Raw genomic sequence first — 20,292 nt, 5'->3', positions numbered from 1 at the left:
TCATGGATTTCTCCTAATGTTTATCATGTTTTGTGTCAGCTCCTCTTCAGAAACCTGCCTGTCTTTCTGTTGATGAAATGTGTCAGTTGCTGTCTAATTATCATTGCAAACATACTCATGTTATTGCTGCTCGCATTGAATTATCCATTGTCAAAAGTGGCTGCAACAATCGTACAGAGCTTGTGCAACAGAACTTCACGGGCTTAGCCACCATTGGCAGTTTTTTTACCGAAGCTGACCGGAACTCAATTTCTGATTCAATGATTCATGATGCTATAATATGCCTGGCATCAGAGAAGGAAGTTCGTGAGCATGTTTATCAATGTGAAAATCCCTCTCACAGATATTTTGAACATTGCCCAGTCCTTTTAAGTATCTAGGGCTGAGGAAATCAGATGGAAGCTTGGCATAAAGTATCTGCTGTTTCTTCTTCTCCTCCTGGGTTGCTGCCAGTTAGCTCCCAGGGGGAAAGACAACTTTGCAGCCATGCAACTGCAGTTTCCATGTCACATGAGGCAGCAGCTTGCTAAGCAGCAGCAGCCAGCATCACAACAGCAGCCAGGTGCTCTTTTCCTGTCATGCCCTTATTGTTTCATTCAACGTGAGTGGGCCATATGCCCAAAGCATTGGGAGGCATACAACCTTTGGGGGGAGGGGTCATTTCGCATCTTTGTGCAACTGTCAGCTTTCTTCACCAGACATGAACAAGGATGTGAACAGTGCTTCCCAAGTGATGATAGCCCCAAACTAACTGTACATTAAAATACATGTTACAGACAAGGCAAGAAATTAAAAATGCAAATGGACATGCAACGGTGACTTACTCCCTTCTCTACATGGATCTTGGATCACCGGCATTGTCTCCTGTCTCTCATCAGTTGGTGAATTACAACAAGCAACAGATACCCATACTGAGACAGTTTTCTTCTTCCGTAGCGCATAAAGAAGTTGTTCGGCTTTTGACCTTCCTAATAGTGGCTGAGGCCAACACTGAAAATTTGTCTGGGTTAGATGCATTAAAATTTTTGGATTCTCTATTTCTGACACTGCATCTGGTATCAGATCAAGTTCCGTACCAACAACTGGATGTGCTCTGCTTGGAATATTCCTCCCTCTTTTTGGAAGGTTTAGGGTGTGCTGTGAGTTTCAAGGCTCACATCGCAATGAAACTGATGATGCACTCCTGTTCTTTTCGTGTCCACCCAATCCCAACAGCTTCACGAGTGCAAAACAGATTGGAACAAGGTCACCTTATGTCTTGGGGTGTTATCATACCTGCCTCCTCGAGTTAATGGCCTATTCCGTTGATACTTGTCACAGAACCTAAGTAACCTCTAGTCCAATGATTAGGTGGAGCGGCTGGTCCGTGGATTCAAAACCCAGATGAAAAAATATGTCACTCAGTCTTCTCCTGAGGAAGCCCTGGGCACTTTCTTGAGTTCAAATAGGTTCACTACTGTTGTCAACCATAGCTCAGCAGAGCGGCTTCACGGCTGCCAGCCCTGTACACTGTTCTATCTACTCCGGCTGGTGCCTGGCCACCCACCAGCACCCACATCACAGCGATTCCGTCTGGGCCCAAGGGTTTGGCCTGTGCTCTAAGTGGATACCAGCAGTCATTCATCACTATTGAGACAACCGCCGCACCTCCAGTGGCTTGGTGTCCTGACACTATGACCAGTTCTGCCCACATTTGACTGCCCACAGCCAGAGAGCCCTCCGCACCGCCCTGACCCCTACGGTGCAGTCCATGCCCCCCTCTGGCCTCTGTGCCATCGTCATTCTGGGTGCCGCCACCACTGGGTAGAGCAGCCCCTGTTGCTGCCACCGCTACTGTCACCACCATCTTCTCTGCCTCCTCCATTACAGATTGCGTGCCTGGATGTGGACGTGGATACAGTGCTTCCACCATCAGTGCTCCTTATTACCTCTTGCAGAGGAGTGGGCACCACACCTGTCCATGCCCATGCCACTTCAGGCCATATTCCCCTGTGATGGCATGACACATGCTCCAGCAGTCATACCCTTCTGATGAAGACATGGACATCTCCACAGTGAACACTTTTCCCCAAGAGAAGAGGAGTGTTGTAACGCTACGGAGTGAGTGCACATAATCAAACAGTGTGTGCCTCCAAGGGCAGGCAAAAGAAGTCGCCTCACATTGGCATGGACAGTGCAGCGTTTTATAAGTCGGTGCTCTGGATTCTCAGCCATGATGGTTGTATACTCACCTGTTAGACTGTGCTTTATTGTATTCTATGGATAAGAGTTATTGTACTGATTTGTACTTCATTCAGTGTCTTTATGTTACCCTTCATATGGAAGTGAAATAAAGGTTGGTTGGTGGGAATTCTGATGTTGTGTTTGTATAAAGTTATGACAAATAGATTATTTAATAATGCTCTCCCAACAGTCATTAGCACGGCACAACAGTTTTGTTTTCTCAAAGTCAAACATAAGTCCCTCAGTGAGGCTCTTTCCTACCACTGCTGACACCTTCATGTCCCAGACATATGATTCTAAACTGTTCCATGCAGTGTTGCAGGATGCAGCGCTGTGTTTGCCTGATGTACTGAAGGCTACACTCTTGACGGATGTTATGTATACTGGGTATTTCCAGTTGCCAGAACCAAGCATATCTTTTGTTTTTTTGTGGTGGTCTGAAGATTTCCTTGATGTTTTTGTTTTCCAAGGATTCTCGCAGTTTTGGCTGAAGGAGGTCCAATGCAGGGGATAAAAGTAAGTGTATCTTCCACTTTCTTTACCTCTTCTTTGTAAGTGGTTATATCACTCATTTTCTTTAATGCAAATCTGATCTGCCTTTTTGGCAAAACACAACTTCAAGGTGTTGCAGCTCAGCTGGTAGGCTGCCTTTGCCATTAATGGTACATGCCCTTTGAACTAGAGTCATTACAACAGTATGCCACTGCACTAGATGATGACAGCTCTTTGCATGACGATCTGCATTGGTCTTCTTTGTTAGATTGTGTTTCCTAGAGTAGTGTCTGCATTTCTTATTATTAGAATGTCTAAAAATGGCAGGCATCCATTGTGTTTTAGGTCTGGTGTGAACTGTATGTTTTGATGGACACCCTTCAGATGGTCCAGGAACACATGGCCTATGAAGGTGTCATCCAGGTAATGAAAGAAGTATTTAGGTTTGAGCTGTGCATTTTTAGTCCATTCTCTGCAAAGTGCTCCTTATAGAGACTGGCAATCCCAGGCACAAGTGGCAAGCCCACGGCTAGTCCATTAATTTGCTCGTAGAACTCCTATCACATTTAAAGTACATTGTTATGAGCACATCTTCAAATAGCTTCACTGTTTGGGGCGTAAAATGATCTACTAAGAGTACCAAGGCATCTTGATGTGGTACTCATGTGAAAAAGAGATATTACATCGAAGCTCAGTTCTGCACATGGTGACTGCAGTGTCCCACCATGACTATCAAAAGTGAGGCCAGATATTTGGCCACTTCATATGTCGGTGCATAAATGATGTTGCGTATTAGCCACAGTGATAAACAAACCTTCTTTATGAATTTTAGGCAGTCCGTACATTTATGATGGTGCTGTAGCCTCTAGACAGATTTGCTTTATATCTTCTATTGTTATGTGTGACTCATGAAACAAAGATTCTTCTTTTCAAAAAGCACATTTTAATGATTCATGTGTTGTACAACTCCATAGTGTTATATCATATAGATAATTTCATTTTTGTAGTTATTATGTTATCTGGATCATACATGGAAAATGCCAACTTGCTTGATGATCATGATTCCATGTTAAACTGCAGATCCCCCATTACTTCCTGGAAACTCATTCAGAGGACAGTTGAAGGCTAATTGCAAGGATTTAACAATTATAAATTAATCTTTTTAATACTTTTATTTTTCAAAATTAATTCTTATGTACCACTTTTTAATTTTTCTACATAAATAGTCTCCTTTTTGGTACACTTTTTTCTGCAAACCAATGTTTTAATCCCATTTTCAGATCAAGTATTAGAACTAGACTTAAGCCAGTTGGGCAGAAGTTTTTATACATATGCATTGGTCATGAAGTTCTGTCGACCACAAACTTCCTTCATTGCCGCAAACTGTGTGAAAGTTACATAGTGACAAGTGTGACCTGTAGACTAGATGTTCAAGCGAATGATCAAACAATGGAAACTTCAGGTAGGACAATGAAGGAAAAGTTAGATTGCTACTTACTGTAAAGAAGACACATCAAGTTGCAGAGAGGTGCAATTAAAAGGCACTCACATAGTGCTTTCACCCACAGCCTTCATCAATAAAGAGGTGCACGCACACATGCGCGCACGCCCACACACACACACACACACACACACACACACACACACACACACACACACACACACACACACACAAGCAAGCAACCTCATGCACACACGACTGCCAACTCCCCCATCTCGGGCCAGAATGCAACATCACATGGGATGCAAGCAGCTATCTGGAGGGGGTGAGGAAGGGGAAGGGGAACGAATTGCGGTGTATGGATTGGGAGAGAGACAAATGCTGTCTGGTGGAGTGTGCAGGGACTAGACTGTCAACAGATGCAGCGTCAGGAGGTTATGGGTCTGAGAGGTGGGGAAAAAGTAACAAAAAAGGAGAGGAGCAGGGAAAGATGGGAGGACACATTGGCAGAGGGCTGCAAATAAACAGGGTAGGACATAAGAATGGGAGGTGATGATAGGACAGTGGGGGTGGAAACTTGTGTGGAGGGTGTGGGGACAGTATGCTACTGTAGGTTGAGGGTGGTATAATCACAGGAGTGGAGAATGTGTTGTAAGGATAACTCCCATCTGCACGGTTCCGAAAATGTGATGGTGGAGGGAAGGATACAGATGACTCAGGTAGTGAAGCAGCCATTCAAATCAAATGTGTTACGTTCAGCTGCATGTTGTGCCATAGGGTGGTCTACTTTGCTCTCAAGAATGGTGGCCTTTCATTCTCATCAACAACTGGGTGGTAGTCATACCAATAGAAAAAGCTGTGCAATGATTACAGCAGAGCAGATAAATGACATGGCTGCTTTCACAGATGGCCGCCCCTGATGGGGTAGGATAAACCTGTGACAGGACTGGAATAGAAAGTGCTGGGTGGGTGTGTATTGTGGGCAGGTTTTGCACGTGGGTCTTCCACAGGGATATGATCCTTGTAGCAAGGGATTGGGATTGAGAGTGGCAGCCTTTGTTAATGCATCCTCCCGTCTTTCCCCACTTGTCTCCTTTTTTGTTCCTTTTTTCCCCGCATCCCTGACCACAACCTCCTGACGCCGCGCCTTTTGGCAGTCTAGTTCCTGCACACACCACCAGACAGCATTCGTCTCTCTCCTCACCATACATTACACTCCCTTTTTCCCCTTCCCCACCCCCTCCAGATTGCTGCTTGCATCCCAAGTGATGTTGCATTCTGGCCCAAGAAGGTGGAGTTCACGTGTGTGTGTGTGTGTGTGTGTGTGTGTGTGTGTGTGTGTGTGTGTGTGTGAGAGAGAGAGAGAGAGAGAGAGGTTTACGTGCTTGCTTGCTTTTTCTTGTGTGTGTGTGTGTGTGTGTGTGTGTGTGTGTGTGTGTGTGTGTGTGTGTGTGTGTGTGTGTGTGTCCTGACGAAGGCTGTGGCCAAAAGTTGTGTCTAAGTGCCTTTTAATCATACCTGTCTGTAACTTGACGTGTCTTCTTTATGGTAAGTAGCAGTCTATCTTTTCTTACATTGTTGTTCAAGGGAATGACTATGCCAGCCTTCAACCATGAATTGACTATCACCAGTGCCCCCTCAACACTCCTTTTCTGCTCTGTATTGGCATTCTTCAGTTTGGGGGTGTTGTAGTGGTGGTACCACATGTCACATGTGACATTTTTTGCCAAAAAGCATCACCGTTGCCCTCATTTCTCATGAGAAGTGTGTGAGAAACAGGAGCTCAAGTAGCTCTCTTTCTTTCTTTGTTATTTTGAAAAGTTTGCAACCAGTGAGATGACAATTTCTGAAATCCCGACTTGTGCTAAATGACAGACTGAACATTTCTATAACTGATTTAAAGTGTCAGAGAGATTTCAAGGACAGTTAATCACCAGTCACCTGCATTGTCATGATGGTATGGGGACATCTAAGTGGACCATTTTTTTCAACACTTTCATCCTTTCTCAACCTCCTGTCACAAAGGGAGGGCCTGATGAATTTCAACAGCATTAACATTTGTATTAAACAGAAAATTTTTTATGATGCATTAAACAAAAGAAGTAATCTCTCTCTCACTCTGGTACTGCATACGAGAACAGTGGAACATCCCAAGGTCAGCACTCCACTCCAGGCACTGCTCTACATGTGGCTGTAGAAGCACAAACATCTGACTTTTGCAGTGAGCACCAGTTCACAAATGCTCTTATAGAACCATACCTAAGAACGCATTTTGGAGTTCAAACTAGCTTTAAGTAAATGATTTCTCCTTCTCCTCCTCCTCCCCCTCCCCCCCCTCCCCGCTTCTCTCTCTCTCTCTCTCTCTCTCTCTCTCTCTCTCTCTCTCTCTCTCTCTGTGTGTGTGTGTGTGTGTGTGTGTGTGTGTGTGTGTGTGTGTGTGCACACGCATGCGTGCAGGCACGCGCGCACACTTGTCACTTGTATGTGTGTATGTAAAACAGTTGTTATATTACACATCCTAAGTACCTCTTTGACAACAAAACAAGACATTACTATGACAACTAGGGCTTTGTAACTGGTTTTACTTCTAAGCATTTTTCCGCATACCAGAAACCATTTTGTGAGTGGTGTCCACATTTTCTGGAACTGTGACCAGATCGCTGATTCTGGAACAATCTTATACTTCGATGATAAAATAAGAAGCTCAGTTCTTACATTTTACTAGAAATCATATGGAAATGTCTATTTTTAGATATGTTTTTTAATGCAAAGAACATCTGTAGCATTATTAATTTCCAGAGATATTATATTGTATGAAAACCAACACCATCTACTGCTAAAAATTTTGCAGCAGTTGATAATGTCGAAATCGATTCCAACTTTTGATTCCTGCTTAATTCTGTACATTTTTATGCTATAATGTCACGTGTGACTCAGAGGTACAGACTGTGCATTGCATTCTGCCAGGATTTCTTTAGCCAAACTTATAAAAAGGAAGCAGACATAGGGCTCTTATTTGCCTTGAATTGTCTAAATCTAAATGTGTACCTGCTGTACGTAGGTTAGGTGCAAAAGCAGCTGAAACCAACACAGGTTAATGAATTAAAAAAATGAGAACGTAAATAGTGACTGGTGGCTGCAAGTCCTTTCTTAGAAATACTACAGGTTTTTTTTAGTCATGTCATTACGAAAGTAATACAAATCCATTCCTTGTGGAAAAAATTACTTAATAACCGTTAATTTCTGCACTATGATTTATAATTAGCAGCTGCCACATTTTCTTCACCAGGAGGCAGATTGCTTGCCAGTGACAATAAGGCAAAGCTTGACAAAGGAACAAATGAAAATTAATACCAATTATTACACTGGTTTTATTTTGTTGTGTCTTACCTAAGACAAAAGATGAATGGTTTAAAAAAATTATTCGTTTTACTTTAGTTGCTTTTTAGGCAGCAATCAACTCAAGAATACCTATATCTTCTTTGTTTTGCATAGAATTTGTTTATTCGCCACTGTAACATTTGTTAATTTTCAGAACATTATGAGTGTTTGAAGATATGGATCCACATAGATGGTCTGTCTATGGTAAACCGCAAGAGTTCCCTTCAGGACCTGTACAAATGCTTGCAGAAGAGTGTGAAGGCCAGTCTCCAGTTATCAGAAGAATCTTTAATTAAGCAGCTATCCCATGATTCTGGAGACAGCTCAAGATTTTCATTGCCATTACCGTTTCACTTTATGCCCAAAAACTTTAGCCATTTTGTGACTTTGGTGTACCCCAAAAACTCAAAAGATGATGACCTTTGTAAGTATCAAGTTTTTCATAACTTTTCATTTTCCTTTGAAGTTTTTAATATTCTTAAAATTAAATTTCGTTGATTTTTGAGGACTTCTTTATCTTAAAGCCATTTAAATTCAATATTTTATCATTGAGTACTCTGAGCCAATAGTAAATACTTCATTTTGGTATAAAAATTGTGTATATATTTAGGATTAAAGGAAATACTAGAGGTGTTGAGGCATTGACAGGCACATAAATCAAACTGAAAACCCCTTCTCTTTTTTTTTTCCAAGCTGAAGTGCACACATCCCCCCTCCCCCCCCCCCCCCCCCCCCCCCCCCCACACACACACACACACACACACACACACACACACGCACAGTATATTCAACCAGCACAGTGAGTGGGGGGGGGGGGGGGGGGGGCAAAATTATAAATAGATAAAATATAAAATAATAAGAACCAAAATCAACCAATAAAGGGAAATATAAAGTGTTAGAAAAATCATAAACCTTAAATAAAACCAACAAAAAAGGCAATCTAGCGACCAAAGTATAAAAAAACACCAGCCTGGGGGGGGAGCATGCACTTTAGCTCAAAAAAGCAAATTTTCAGTTTGATTTACATGGCTCTCAATGACTCCATCTGCTACTATGTGTGGGTGTTGAAGGCAAGGTGGGGGGGGGGGGGGGGATGTCGTAGCTTATAAAAGACTTCCTCTGAAAGCTAGCAAAGTTTGTCTTGCTTATGCGCCTATTGACAATTCAAAAGTTCTCCTATATTTACATTCTATCATGACTTTCCATTACCATAGATATTGTGTATTGATACCAAAATACTGCATTTTGTAGTACACAATAAATGTTTTATGCTTTCTGCTACGTGAGGACAAACTCAGTTATCACTGCGAAGCACTAATAGCATTCATTAGAATGCATATTAGAATAGTCTCATAAACAGTGCTTAACTAATAAGTTGAAGTGCAGAGAAAATGGCAGGTGCAGAACCAAAACAAGTTTCAATAAGTCTTCAATATTTTTCTAAATAGAGGCAGAATATTTTTGCTTCCTTGTTTTGATATTAAGCTGGGACACTTAAGTGAAATAAATGAAGGCAACATTAAATTTTTCACCCAATCGAATGTCCAAACTAGTTTTAGATTTTTGTAAGTGTAGTTTGCTCTCCTACAAAGGATACCACGAAAAAGTTATAAATTATTTTTAGTTATTATTCTTTAAGTGCTCCAACAATTCCTGTGATGCTACTCCAAGGCATAATATTTTCGAACAACACTGTGAATGCTTATGAGGACATCTTCTGATCTTCATATGCTCTCCCTCATTAATTTAAATATCAAATCAGTAACACTACATATATCAAATATATAATACCCTTTCTGACAGCTTATCTGTATGCTGCAACTTAGGAATTTCAATGGGTGATGACAGTGTTAAATCACCCTATATATTGTATCCTAAACCTCTTGTCAGAATCATCAAAGCCATCAAAACATTTTACAAAGAAAACAAGGCTGTATTGCAGGTAATCTTGCTGCCAAAATTGGGAGTAATCCATCGCTTGTGTGTGGGGCCATTTACGGTCATGTGTAAGTCTTTGACTCCTGTCCACCTCCTGGTCCATGTGTTTGTTTTCCATGTCTCTTAAGATAATTTTGAACATACACCTCTCCATTCTTCACTGAGCAGCTTTCAGCTTTTGAATGGTTCCCACATTAAAAGTCCACGTGCTTTCCTCTCTACCTCAAAGAGAACCCTGCTGCCTAACAGTACAGTATTTTGATACAGAAGATTGAGACATCATGATAACAATGGTTATGATGTTGTGGAAAGAGCACTGCTGTAATTGACTTCTATAGAGAGAATAAAATATTAGTACATCTGTTGAGAATTCAGTTGTTAACTCATTCACTCAGAGCTGTTGAGCAAATAATGTGTGAAATTGAAATGCATAATTAATGGAGAATGAAGCTTTCAGATCACAGCAGTGTGTCCTTTATAACAAAACTTCCTGGAGGAAAAAAAGGTTTGTGCCAGATTGGGACTCATCATTTCATGGCATTTTGACAGTTGTGCATTACTTAAAGTATGTCTTTTTGTTCCTTTATATGCATTCTGAATGCTGTAATATGACAGTAATAACTCTGTGTCTCTGTTCAGCACAGATTCGATCGGTTTTGCATCAACAATTTCATCTCCCAGATGATAAGCCTTTCTTCCGGCGGGCAAATGCATTTGTTTTCCGTGATGATTTACCAAAACCATTTCCACTGATTAATCCACATGAAGGCCTCAGTCCTTCAGGAGGTAAATATAGACAAAATATTGTGTGCCATTTAACATCATTTAGCAAATATTGGTAATAGGTAGTTATTTGACAGTAGTTCATACAATGATTTGTTTGACACTTTTCTTATATGAAGTCTAATGCAGTACAAATTTATAGTTAAAGGTGGAGAAGTGGCTGTTGTTCGGGGGCTTTACAGTTATCATCACTACATGCAAGACCGAATGGATGATGATGGATGGGGATGTGCCTATAGATCACTTCAAACAGTGGTGTCATGGTTCAGGTATGTTATGTAACATTCTGTGATTCAGTATTGTGACTGTAAATTACACATTTTATGTAGTTAAACTTTCTTTCGCAAAAGTGATCACAACTATAGAGCATGAAGACATTAGCTGTTACGAGGCAGAGATGAAATAAAAAAATAAATTTCTGATTGCAGGTGGCAAGGCTATACTGACAAACCAGTGCCAACACACAAGGAAATTCAAGAATGCCTTGTTTCAATAGGTGATAAACCATCATCATTTATTGGATCAAAGCAGTGGATTGGCTCCACTGAAGTCAGCTTTTACTTGGAAACAGTACTGGGTGTGACTTCAAGAATTTTATCAGTGAGCTCTGGTGAGGAGCTTGCGTATCAAGGAGGGGAGTTACTGGAACACTTTAGAACTCATGGGACTCCAGTAATGATAGGTATGAATTTAGTTAGCTCAGTACAAAACAACTAGATGCATCTATTTAATTGATTCACATTTTTACATGGTAAATATTAATGTGTTTGGCTTATAGCCTTAAGTTCACCTCTGCTCAGTACAAAACTACTAGATGCATCTAATTAATTGATTCACATTTTTAAATGGTAAATATTAACGTGTTAGGTGTATAGCTGTAAGTTCACCTCTGCCCTTATTCTCATAAGAATTCATTTATTAGCCCATGGAGATGAAAGATGAAAAGTCACTTTGCACAAGCTCAGTAGCCTCTAAGATGACATATTCAGCTAAGAAAGCCAAGTCCGTGTCTAAGAACCTAACAGAGAAACATGAAATCCCAGATGTCTGATTTTCATTCAGGACCATATGTCCAAATCCTACATAACTTTAAAAGTATGATTGCTTCTGAAAATATCATGATACAGGATACATTTCATGGGTGAAAAGACTTTACTCATTAGAGATTAAATCTGTGTAAAAGTGATGGTAACATAGAAAACAGGACAGCCTTCAGTAGGATGCTTAGCTCCTTGTATTCCTTCAGTCTGTGCAAATTTCTGTAGTCATGTCACAAGAATACCGCATTCTTAAGAGTTGTCCTCCAGAGTTATCCTGCAGGAAAAGGAATGCTGATAATGAGCAAGCTTTATCAGGAAAGGGGGGAGAAGTGATTCAGTTACAGAGTGTAAGCACTTGAGAAGTAGAAAAGAGGAAAAGGGATGTTGGGAAAGGGCAGAGAAAGAAGACTGTAATAAGACAGATAGAGATCAGTTTTCTAGACTATAACTTAAGTGAAAGGAAGAGCCAAAGTCAGTTGAAAGAAAAGAGCAACTAACAGCATCAGAATGATAGTCAAATGATTCAAAAGATGAATAGAGGGAAGATATTGATTAATAGAGCCACTTTTCGTGAGTTATTGATGATTTGTTGATTGTGGCCACTTCTTCAGCTCTTACATTCCGTTGGGCCCGCAGCATAGTGTACTTTGACGTAATGAAAATGAAAGCACTAAAACTAGCTGCAATAAGGTAATATATTCAATATTTTACAAGACAGACCTGTTTCAGTTTAATTGCCATTATCAAGTGACCCGCAAAAATAGCATTGGTAAGATTATTTATACATAAATGATGGATGTTTAAAGACACCGTAGAAACAGTGATAGCAATCCATCAAGCTTCTATGTACATCTGAGAACTCAACACTACAAAGCTGAGGAAACTGAAACTGTGTTAGAAATTAAACAGAATACCAAAACGAATAATTATGAACATTCCCAAACTAAAGCTGTACATACTTTGTAAACATATAGCATCATAGTAAATAACTGTCAAAATATTTGTCAAAAATATATTTTTTACATTTTTTAACTACAAAATATCATACTTACCTAAACTTGTGAGGAAAAAACATTACTATAGATTCAGTATGGTTGTCATTTTCTACTCAACATAAGTACCAATCCAAATGTAAACATAAAACCGCCATGATTTTTGTGTAGATAATCTTATTGATGTTACTTTCACACATCACTCAGTAATGGCAATTAAACTGAAACAGGTCTGTTGTGTAAAATATTGAATATATTACATTATTGCAACAAGTTTTGGAACATTTATTTTCATTGTCTTCAGATTTTGTTGACACTATTGTTTGGTACTCAATGAAGACAGTCATATTGAGTTTCAAAAGTGACATTATAGATTATTTTGTGTAATTATTTATATTTGTCAGCTGTTGATGCTTGTAAGAAACTGCAATGTTGAATGGACTGTTCAAAATCTGTGATTTTGCTATTGTGCCTTTCAGCTGTCAGCAACCACCGGTCATTTCTGAGTGCACACTTTTCTCGTGTAACTTCTTAAGGTGGTTGGCTATATATATGGAGTGAGGATACTGAACATGCATTTTGGATTCATTGATTTAAATCACTATTTGGCAATATAAATTTAAATTTTCCAAGGTTCTCCAAAGTTGTTTGTCAAAAATCGTTCCTTTGAAAAGGACTTTGTTGATTTTCTTCCCCATACTGCACCAATTCTTGCTTGTACTTCCTGCCTAATGACCTCGTAGTCGACATAACATTAAATCCTGTTACCTATTCGTACTCGGTGTAGGTAATCTTGTTCAGTATCACTCAGCACTAAGTGTTGAGGTGACAAATGGAAAAATGGCAGTTACAAGTAGTCAGTAACAACTAAGTTCTTGTTGTAAGATCAATCCAGAGCAAATACAAATGAGAGAGAACCATAACGCAAGCAGTTGAACACTGTATCTGATGAAACTGCTGCAAACCTAGGTAAATGATGATAAGCGAAGGTGCACACATATTTAAGTGCAAAATTCTGCTAAAGGGCACACCCATTGTACTCTTGTCTTGTGCTATTAACAGAACCATGAGGAACTGTGTCTACATGGCAATCGTGATATCTCGGGCTCCGTATGAATGCTGCTGCGTGGCAGGGAAAAGGAATCGCCGTCAGATCACACTTACTGAGGAAAGAGATGTTGTTGGGGGCATAAGAGATTGATCAACTCTTAAAACTTGTTGTCCTTAAGTGTAGTTAGAGGACATATTTGAATTTGCCAATTTTCAACTTTCTTAAGCTTCATCTTCCTTTATTTAAACAGACTGATTCCAGCAGAAGTGATTAACCAATAGAGCTTCCAACTTTTTGTATACTTCTGAGTAATCAGTGTTTAGAGAAGAACTTTCAAACTATGAAATGTAATTTATATCAGAATATGTTATCAGAAATTGATCAGTTCCAAGGACAAGTTGTGCAAGCACTGTTTTTCTGAATGTTCAGTTTTGTGAAAAATCATTTATATTACACACTGAAGCAGTTGATTAATAAATGCAGTTCTTCAGGAATATGAGCTAGAGAAACATTGTAATCTGTTTATTTAATCTCTAGTTCGTGGGTGAACTCGCTCAGACTTTTTTAGTGAAATTTGCCGTTATTAAAAAGGCCACCATCATCCTGGTTTCCATTTCCCGCGCTAATGGTGTTTGCAGACAACATACCATGGAACATGCCTAACATATAGAGAGCAGAAAGTGTAGATGTAAGCACAGCACTTGAAGCCCATTTCTGATTGGAAATGTTCCTGCAGCCTTCATGCAGAAAGCATTCTTATGCAGAGCATTAAAAACAATAATTCATAAACTACTGAGCTACGTTGGTGGTTCAGGTTTGCAGGAGAGAGGCAGGATCATTCTGTTTTATAAAATTTAAAATTCTTTTGAGGTTATATGCCTTACATTAATTTCTCTTTCAGGTGGTGGTGTCTTGGCTCATACAATCATAGGAGTCCACTATTGCAATGAAACTGGGAATTTGAAGTTTCTGATTCTAGATCCACATTATACAGGAGTTGATGACCTAAGTATAGTTCAAAGTAAAGGCTGGTGTGGATGGAAAAGTGTTGAGTTTTGGTCAAAAGGGGCTTTCTATAACTTATGTTTACCACTGTGCCCTGTACTTATTTAAGTTATACACATTCTTTCAACTGTAAAGACTGGGCATGTTACTGCTGCAAACGCTGTATTTCCTGTTCAGTTTTATAACCTTTCAACACATTCTTTTTAATGTTGATGTTCTTTTGTCTGTGTCAGTGAATTGCATTTGATCTTGCATACAGTTTTGAGTGGCATGAATGACTTCATATGTCTTGGTGTTAATCACCCAATTAAGATATTTAACCTTGAGAAACTATGTTTGCAAGGCAGTTATGAAATAGCTGTTGCTGGTAACTCTGTAGACTAGTTTTCCATATCTGAAGGCCATACATACTCATCTTCCTTCATTATAAAATGTGGGTATTAACACTAATTTTTCTACTCATATATATTACTTTGAAAGAAAAGTATTGTGTGAAAAAAATGTGCTATGCAGGATAAATGCTTTTAAAAGAATTGTTTGTAAATAGTATCCATCATTTGTAAGTTGTAACATGTTTGGTTTCTGCAGTTATAACTGCATTTCTTTCTAAAATTATTTGTTGACATTTTTATATTGTTATTTGTGTGATGTTTTATACGGTATTGTTCTATATTTTTCACAATGGATATTTAAGTTGTTGGTGTAAAATAAAATATTTTGTTTGTGAAAATTAGTCTGATTTTCTGCTTTCTGGTAGTACCGTTAATTCTTTGCTGCCAAGAACAAAACAGGTTTTTTTGTGAAAAAGAAAATCATGGTAAAAAAATATACAAATACCAGATGAGTTACACACCATCTTCAAACATTTTTGTAATGCACAAAAGAGAAGTCATGGTGGATTGAAAACTTGGAACGTCTAAGTTGCTGAAGATGAGAACATGTGTACAGTACTGAGTTAATGAAGAAAGAGAATGAATGAATATTGTATATTCATAATAAAACTGAAGGTTGATGAAGTTCTTTCCAGATTCATACACCAGTCTGCAGCAAAACATTTTATTTTAATCTCAAGTACATCCTTGTATCTTAAATATCAGAAAAAGATACCTTTGCTGTCTTTTTTCATTAAAATAACAGAACTATGAGTCCTCCCTTCTTCTTCGAGTCTTGATAATGTGAGATTGTACTGAACGTGTAGATAGTAATGTTATTTGGGCTATTTCCTCTTTGTTTGGGTAGCACAGTACGAAACCCTAGATTCCCACGCTAATGAAGTTTATTTTGTTTAATTCTTGATGTGTAAATTAGTAGGAAATAATCAGTTCAATGATGAAACGATCACATGTGATGTCGTTTTGGCCCGAAGCTAAATATTGTAGGACACTGGCATGAGTAAAGAAACTGTCTCTTACAGAATCATTTTATGCCAAAAGAAAGAGAGAGAGAGAGAGAGAGAGAGAGAGAGAGAGAGAGAGAGAGAGAGCGCGAAGAACATATCTTCTTTCATATTTTATAACTATACTACTTGTACCTAACCACCCTTTACTGTGGCTCAGTCTGCTTTAATGGCAAAGAAATAATATGGGAATATATGTCCTAATCTCCTTCCCTCCCCTATCTCCCCTCCTCCTTCTTTGTCTATCTCCTTGTCCTTCCCCCTGTCTCTGTCCATCTCCTTGTCCTTCCCTTTCTCTCTCTCTGTCTCTCCATCTTCTCCTCCTTACTCTCTCCATCTCCAGCTTCCCCATCTCACCCCCCCCCCCCCCTCTCAGTCCATCACCACCTTCCCCTTTCTCTCTGTCCATCTTTTCCTCTTCTCCTCTCTTTCTCCTCCTGCTCCCTCTCTGTCCATTCCTTACTTCCCATTTTCTATGTCCATTTCCTCCAACCCCTCCGCCCTCTCCTCTTGCCCCCCCCCCCTCTCTCTCTCTCTCTCTCTCTCTCTCTGTAATCTTGAGCCTTGTTTATTCTTGTTGCAAGTTCAGATTCTGATGAAGTATTTTAATCATAAACCAGTAAGCCATAAATACAACTTTCCCGTTTGCTACCATTGTTTCACTGTTTTGTGTGTGTAATACATAGTCTGTATGTGTCTAAACGTTTATGACAGTGAAGTAAATCAGAAAGGTTTGGTAACAATGTTTTCCCATATATATATATATATATATATATATATATATATATATATATATATATAAAAAACAAAGATGAGGTGACTTACCGAACGAAAGCGCTGGCAGGTCGATAGACACACAAACATACAAACAGACATGTGTGTATGTTTGTGTTTGTTTGTGTGTCTATCGACCTGCCAGCGCTTTCGTTCGGTAAGTCACCTCATCTTTGTTTTTATATATATATATATATATATATATATATATATAAAGAAAGATGATGAAACTTACCAAACAAAAGCGCTGGCAGGTCGATAGACACACAAACAAACACAAACATACACACAAAATTCTAGCTTTCGCAACCTATGGTTGCCTCGTCAGGAAAGAGGCAAGGAGAAGGAAAGACAAAAGGATATGGGTTTTAAGGGAGAGGGTAAGGAGTCATTCCAATCCCGGGAGCGGAAAGACTTTACCTTAGGGGCAAAAAAGGACAGGTATACACTCGCGCACACACACACATATCCATCCACACATCTTACAAATGTCTGCTTGTGTCTGTGTATGTGTGGATGGATATGTGTGTGTGTGCGAGTGTATACCTGTCCTTTTTTCCCCCTAAGGTAAGTCTTTCCGCTCCCGGGATTGGAATGACTCCTTACCCTCTCCCTTAAAACCCATATCCTTTTGTCTTTCCTTCTCCTTCCCTCTTTCCTGACGAGGCAACCATAGGTTGCGAAACCTAGAATTTTGTGTGTATGTTTGTGTTTGTTTGTGTGTCTATCGACCTGCCAGCGCTTTTGTTTGGTAAGTCTCATCATCTTTGTTTTTAGATATATTTTTCCCACGTGGAATGTTTCCCATATATATTTTGGCCACGACAACTTGGTAGATGATTGTTGCAGTGTCTGTGTGTTTATGGGTTGCATTTTTTCATATGACTTGTCAAGCCAATGGCAGCACAGCATCTCTTGCCGCAATTGTCACAAGTGTATCTGACTGCTGAGGCAGGAGCAGTGGTAGCATTGCGAAGCCTTTTCTACCTTAATCTAACAAGCCTTCATTATGCTTCGACATTCCAGATGATTTATCATCTCGCCACTCTGGTCTCATGCGAGCCCGTGCCTCCCATCTGTTTGTGTCGATTCCAAAGCTCTCCGTATCTCGTTTACAGGAGTCCTTGAACCTCAATACAGGACATCCTACAGGTCTTTTGGCTATAGAGATCTCTCCAAGCATCACCTCTCGTGGTAATCTGTCAGGATCCATACGGTGGACGTGTCCCAGCCAGCGGAGTCGTCTCTGCTTCAAGATAGCTGAAATACTGTTGCAGTTTTAGATAGCACTGCTTCATTGGTCACTCGGTCCTTCCATGTTACTCTGAGGATGGATCTCAGTTACCGCATGTGCAAAGCATTAAGGCGACGTTCTTGTTTGGCATAGGTAGTCCATGTTTCTGATGCATACAAAAGGATGCTGAGGGCGCAAGTTTGATATACAAGAATTTTGGTGGTCAAAGAGAGTTTGTTGTTTTTCCAGACACGTGTAGAGAGTTTGCCAAAAGTTGTCACAGCTCTTCCAATGTGAGCATCAATTTCCTTGTCAACAGACATGTTTGATTCTATAGCAGATCCAAGATAGCAGAAGTTATCTACGACTTGCAGAGTAGTGCCATCTAGTGTGATATTTAGCTTTGTGTTAGCACCCTGAACCATAATTACGATCTTACTGCTGTGAATAATGAGAGTAGTAACACTGGTGTGGGTCAATCCACTCCACTGCGCAGACAGTAGCTCAAAAGACTGTCTCATTAATTTTGTGATACAGTTGGTGGTGGCTCCATGGCATAATGCTTGGGATGCTAACTGAGGTCCGTCGAATCCTAACAAAAGAGGAAGAGTAGATAATAGGTACCACTCTGGATTCTACAGTAACGGGGTAGGTCAGTGGCATCAAAACAGTAATTAATAAACAGTGGAATTCTGACACGGGAAAGCACAGTCAGTTAAATGTAAATGGTACTTACCAGTAAAGTGGCCCAGTACAAAACCATACTGTTAACATGAGCTGGTAGACCCAAAATCCAACTGTCAATTTCATCAACGTGACATAAGAATCCCTCCTGACTATGGTTCTGATAAACTAGAACCAACCACATTATGACCTCTGGCGACAGTTGTGGAATGGAGTGAGTGCAGAAAACACAGTTCAGTGAACCTGTTAGGCTGTAATGAAGATACAGACATTAGAGATGAGTTAGGTACTGGCCACTACAATAGCTGTGATCAGTGTAAAAATTTAGTTCAGGCCACTATTAATGTTGTTGTGGGAAAAAAGTCTGACTTCAATTGTTATTGACTCAGGTGCCATTGTAAATGTGGTGTCAATAAGTCTAATAAGATTACTCAGCTTATGATAATACTTATACAGTACACGACTGCAAAATTATTGGAGCAGTCCGTGTCGGGTCATGACATGTCAAAATGCCTGATGCAGATTGAAGTAGTTATGGGAAATGGAGGCATAGTATGCCCGTTCCTAGTCATAAATGAACTAATCGTTGAGTACTATTCTGGAATAGAACTTCTGTCGGAGATGGATGCAAAAATAGACTTCTCCTTTGGAAAGTGCTATCTGAGTGTTGATGTTGAAGATATTGCTGTAGACTTGATAACGATGAAAGCTGAACATGATAATACTGCCAACACATGAGGATCAAGTGTACTGAGACGAAAGATTCACAAATTAGTAGCCAACCTCCTCACTATAGCACTGCAAAGAATGGCAAAGACCACGTAAATGACAAAATAGTACAATCTGTATCAATTAACCCTCAACAGAAGGCCGAACTAAGAGACTTGTTATTAAAATATATACTCATTTTTAATAAGAAGCCATATATCATACATACTTATCAAACAAGAGACACTGACTGGAGACCGAGCGCAGTGGTTAGCACACTGGACTCGCATTCGGGGGGATGACGGTTCAATTGCGCGTCCGGCCATCCTAATTTAGGTTTTCCATGATTTCCCTAAATTGCTCCTTTGAAAGGACACAACCGGCTTCCTTCCCTAATTCAAAGAGACCGATGACCTCACTGTTTGGTCTCTTACCCCAAACAATCCCACAGTGACTGGAGAGATGACAAATGTTATAACAGAAAATCATAGAACCACCACTGTCACCTTATTGCAGGGCTTTATTAGCAGCTGTCAAACCAGGTGGAATCCATTTTGCCCTAGATACTTAGACCATTACTCGAATCATTGTTCCGTTTCATACTAGACCAGAAAATCTTGACGAACAATTAAAAAAAATTTCGTGGTGTTAAGTTCATTACAAGACCTAAGAAGCAATACTGGCAGGTGGGCTTCTCAGATGAATCTAGAAAACATAGTGTGGTCCTAATTGCAGGAAGAAGCTATCAGTTTTGTGTGTTAACTTTTGGATTGAATGTAAGTTCTCTTGTCTTTATCACTGTGTTAGGGACTGATGTATTGGGCGATGCAACCTTATACGGAGGTGACTCATTAATAGCTACTCCTACATGGGAAGAACATATTGGTTTACTAGAGAGGATGTTAAAGAAGTTTTCAATTACAGGAGTCACTGCAAATCTCCAGAAAACAATGCTTAGGACAGACTAAATCAAATTCCTGGACCATGTAATTTCTTCAGCAGGTATGACACCAGATCTAGATAAATGAAATAAAGAATTCCCTATTTCAATAACTAGGAAACAGCTTAAAACATTCCTAAGATTGTGTTAATTTTTAGACTTTCTTGCCTGATTAACTTCTAAACAGTAAAGCACTATTAAGTTTGTTAA

At 39.7% G+C, this 20,292-nt stretch overlaps 1 protein-coding gene across 1 annotated transcript in view; it reads left to right on the top strand.

Annotated features, from left to right (window-relative positions):
* The window catches only part of LOC124804759 (ufm1-specific protease 2), a 77,031-nt gene extending 62,018 nt beyond the window's left edge, over positions 1 to 15,013 (top strand). Inside the window, exons 6-10 of the mRNA XM_047265067.1 lie at positions 7,692 to 7,961; positions 10,115 to 10,261; positions 10,401 to 10,527; positions 10,687 to 10,940; positions 14,243 to 15,013. Of these exons, the coding sequence (XP_047121023.1) occupies positions 7,692 to 7,961; positions 10,115 to 10,261; positions 10,401 to 10,527; positions 10,687 to 10,940; positions 14,243 to 14,454 (1,010 nt within the window). The 3' untranslated portion in view covers positions 14,455 to 15,013. The remainder of the gene's footprint in view (positions 1 to 7,691; positions 7,962 to 10,114; positions 10,262 to 10,400; positions 10,528 to 10,686; positions 10,941 to 14,242) is intronic.
* The last annotated feature ends 5,279 nt before the right edge of the window (positions 15,014 to 20,292 follow it).

The sequence above is a fragment of the Schistocerca piceifrons genome, chromosome 7 (assembly GCF_021461385.2).
Source record: "Schistocerca piceifrons isolate TAMUIC-IGC-003096 chromosome 7, iqSchPice1.1, whole genome shotgun sequence".
Lineage (NCBI taxonomy): Eukaryota > Metazoa > Arthropoda > Insecta > Orthoptera > Acrididae > Schistocerca > Schistocerca piceifrons.
This window is presented reverse-complemented; position numbering and strand designations above follow the sequence as displayed.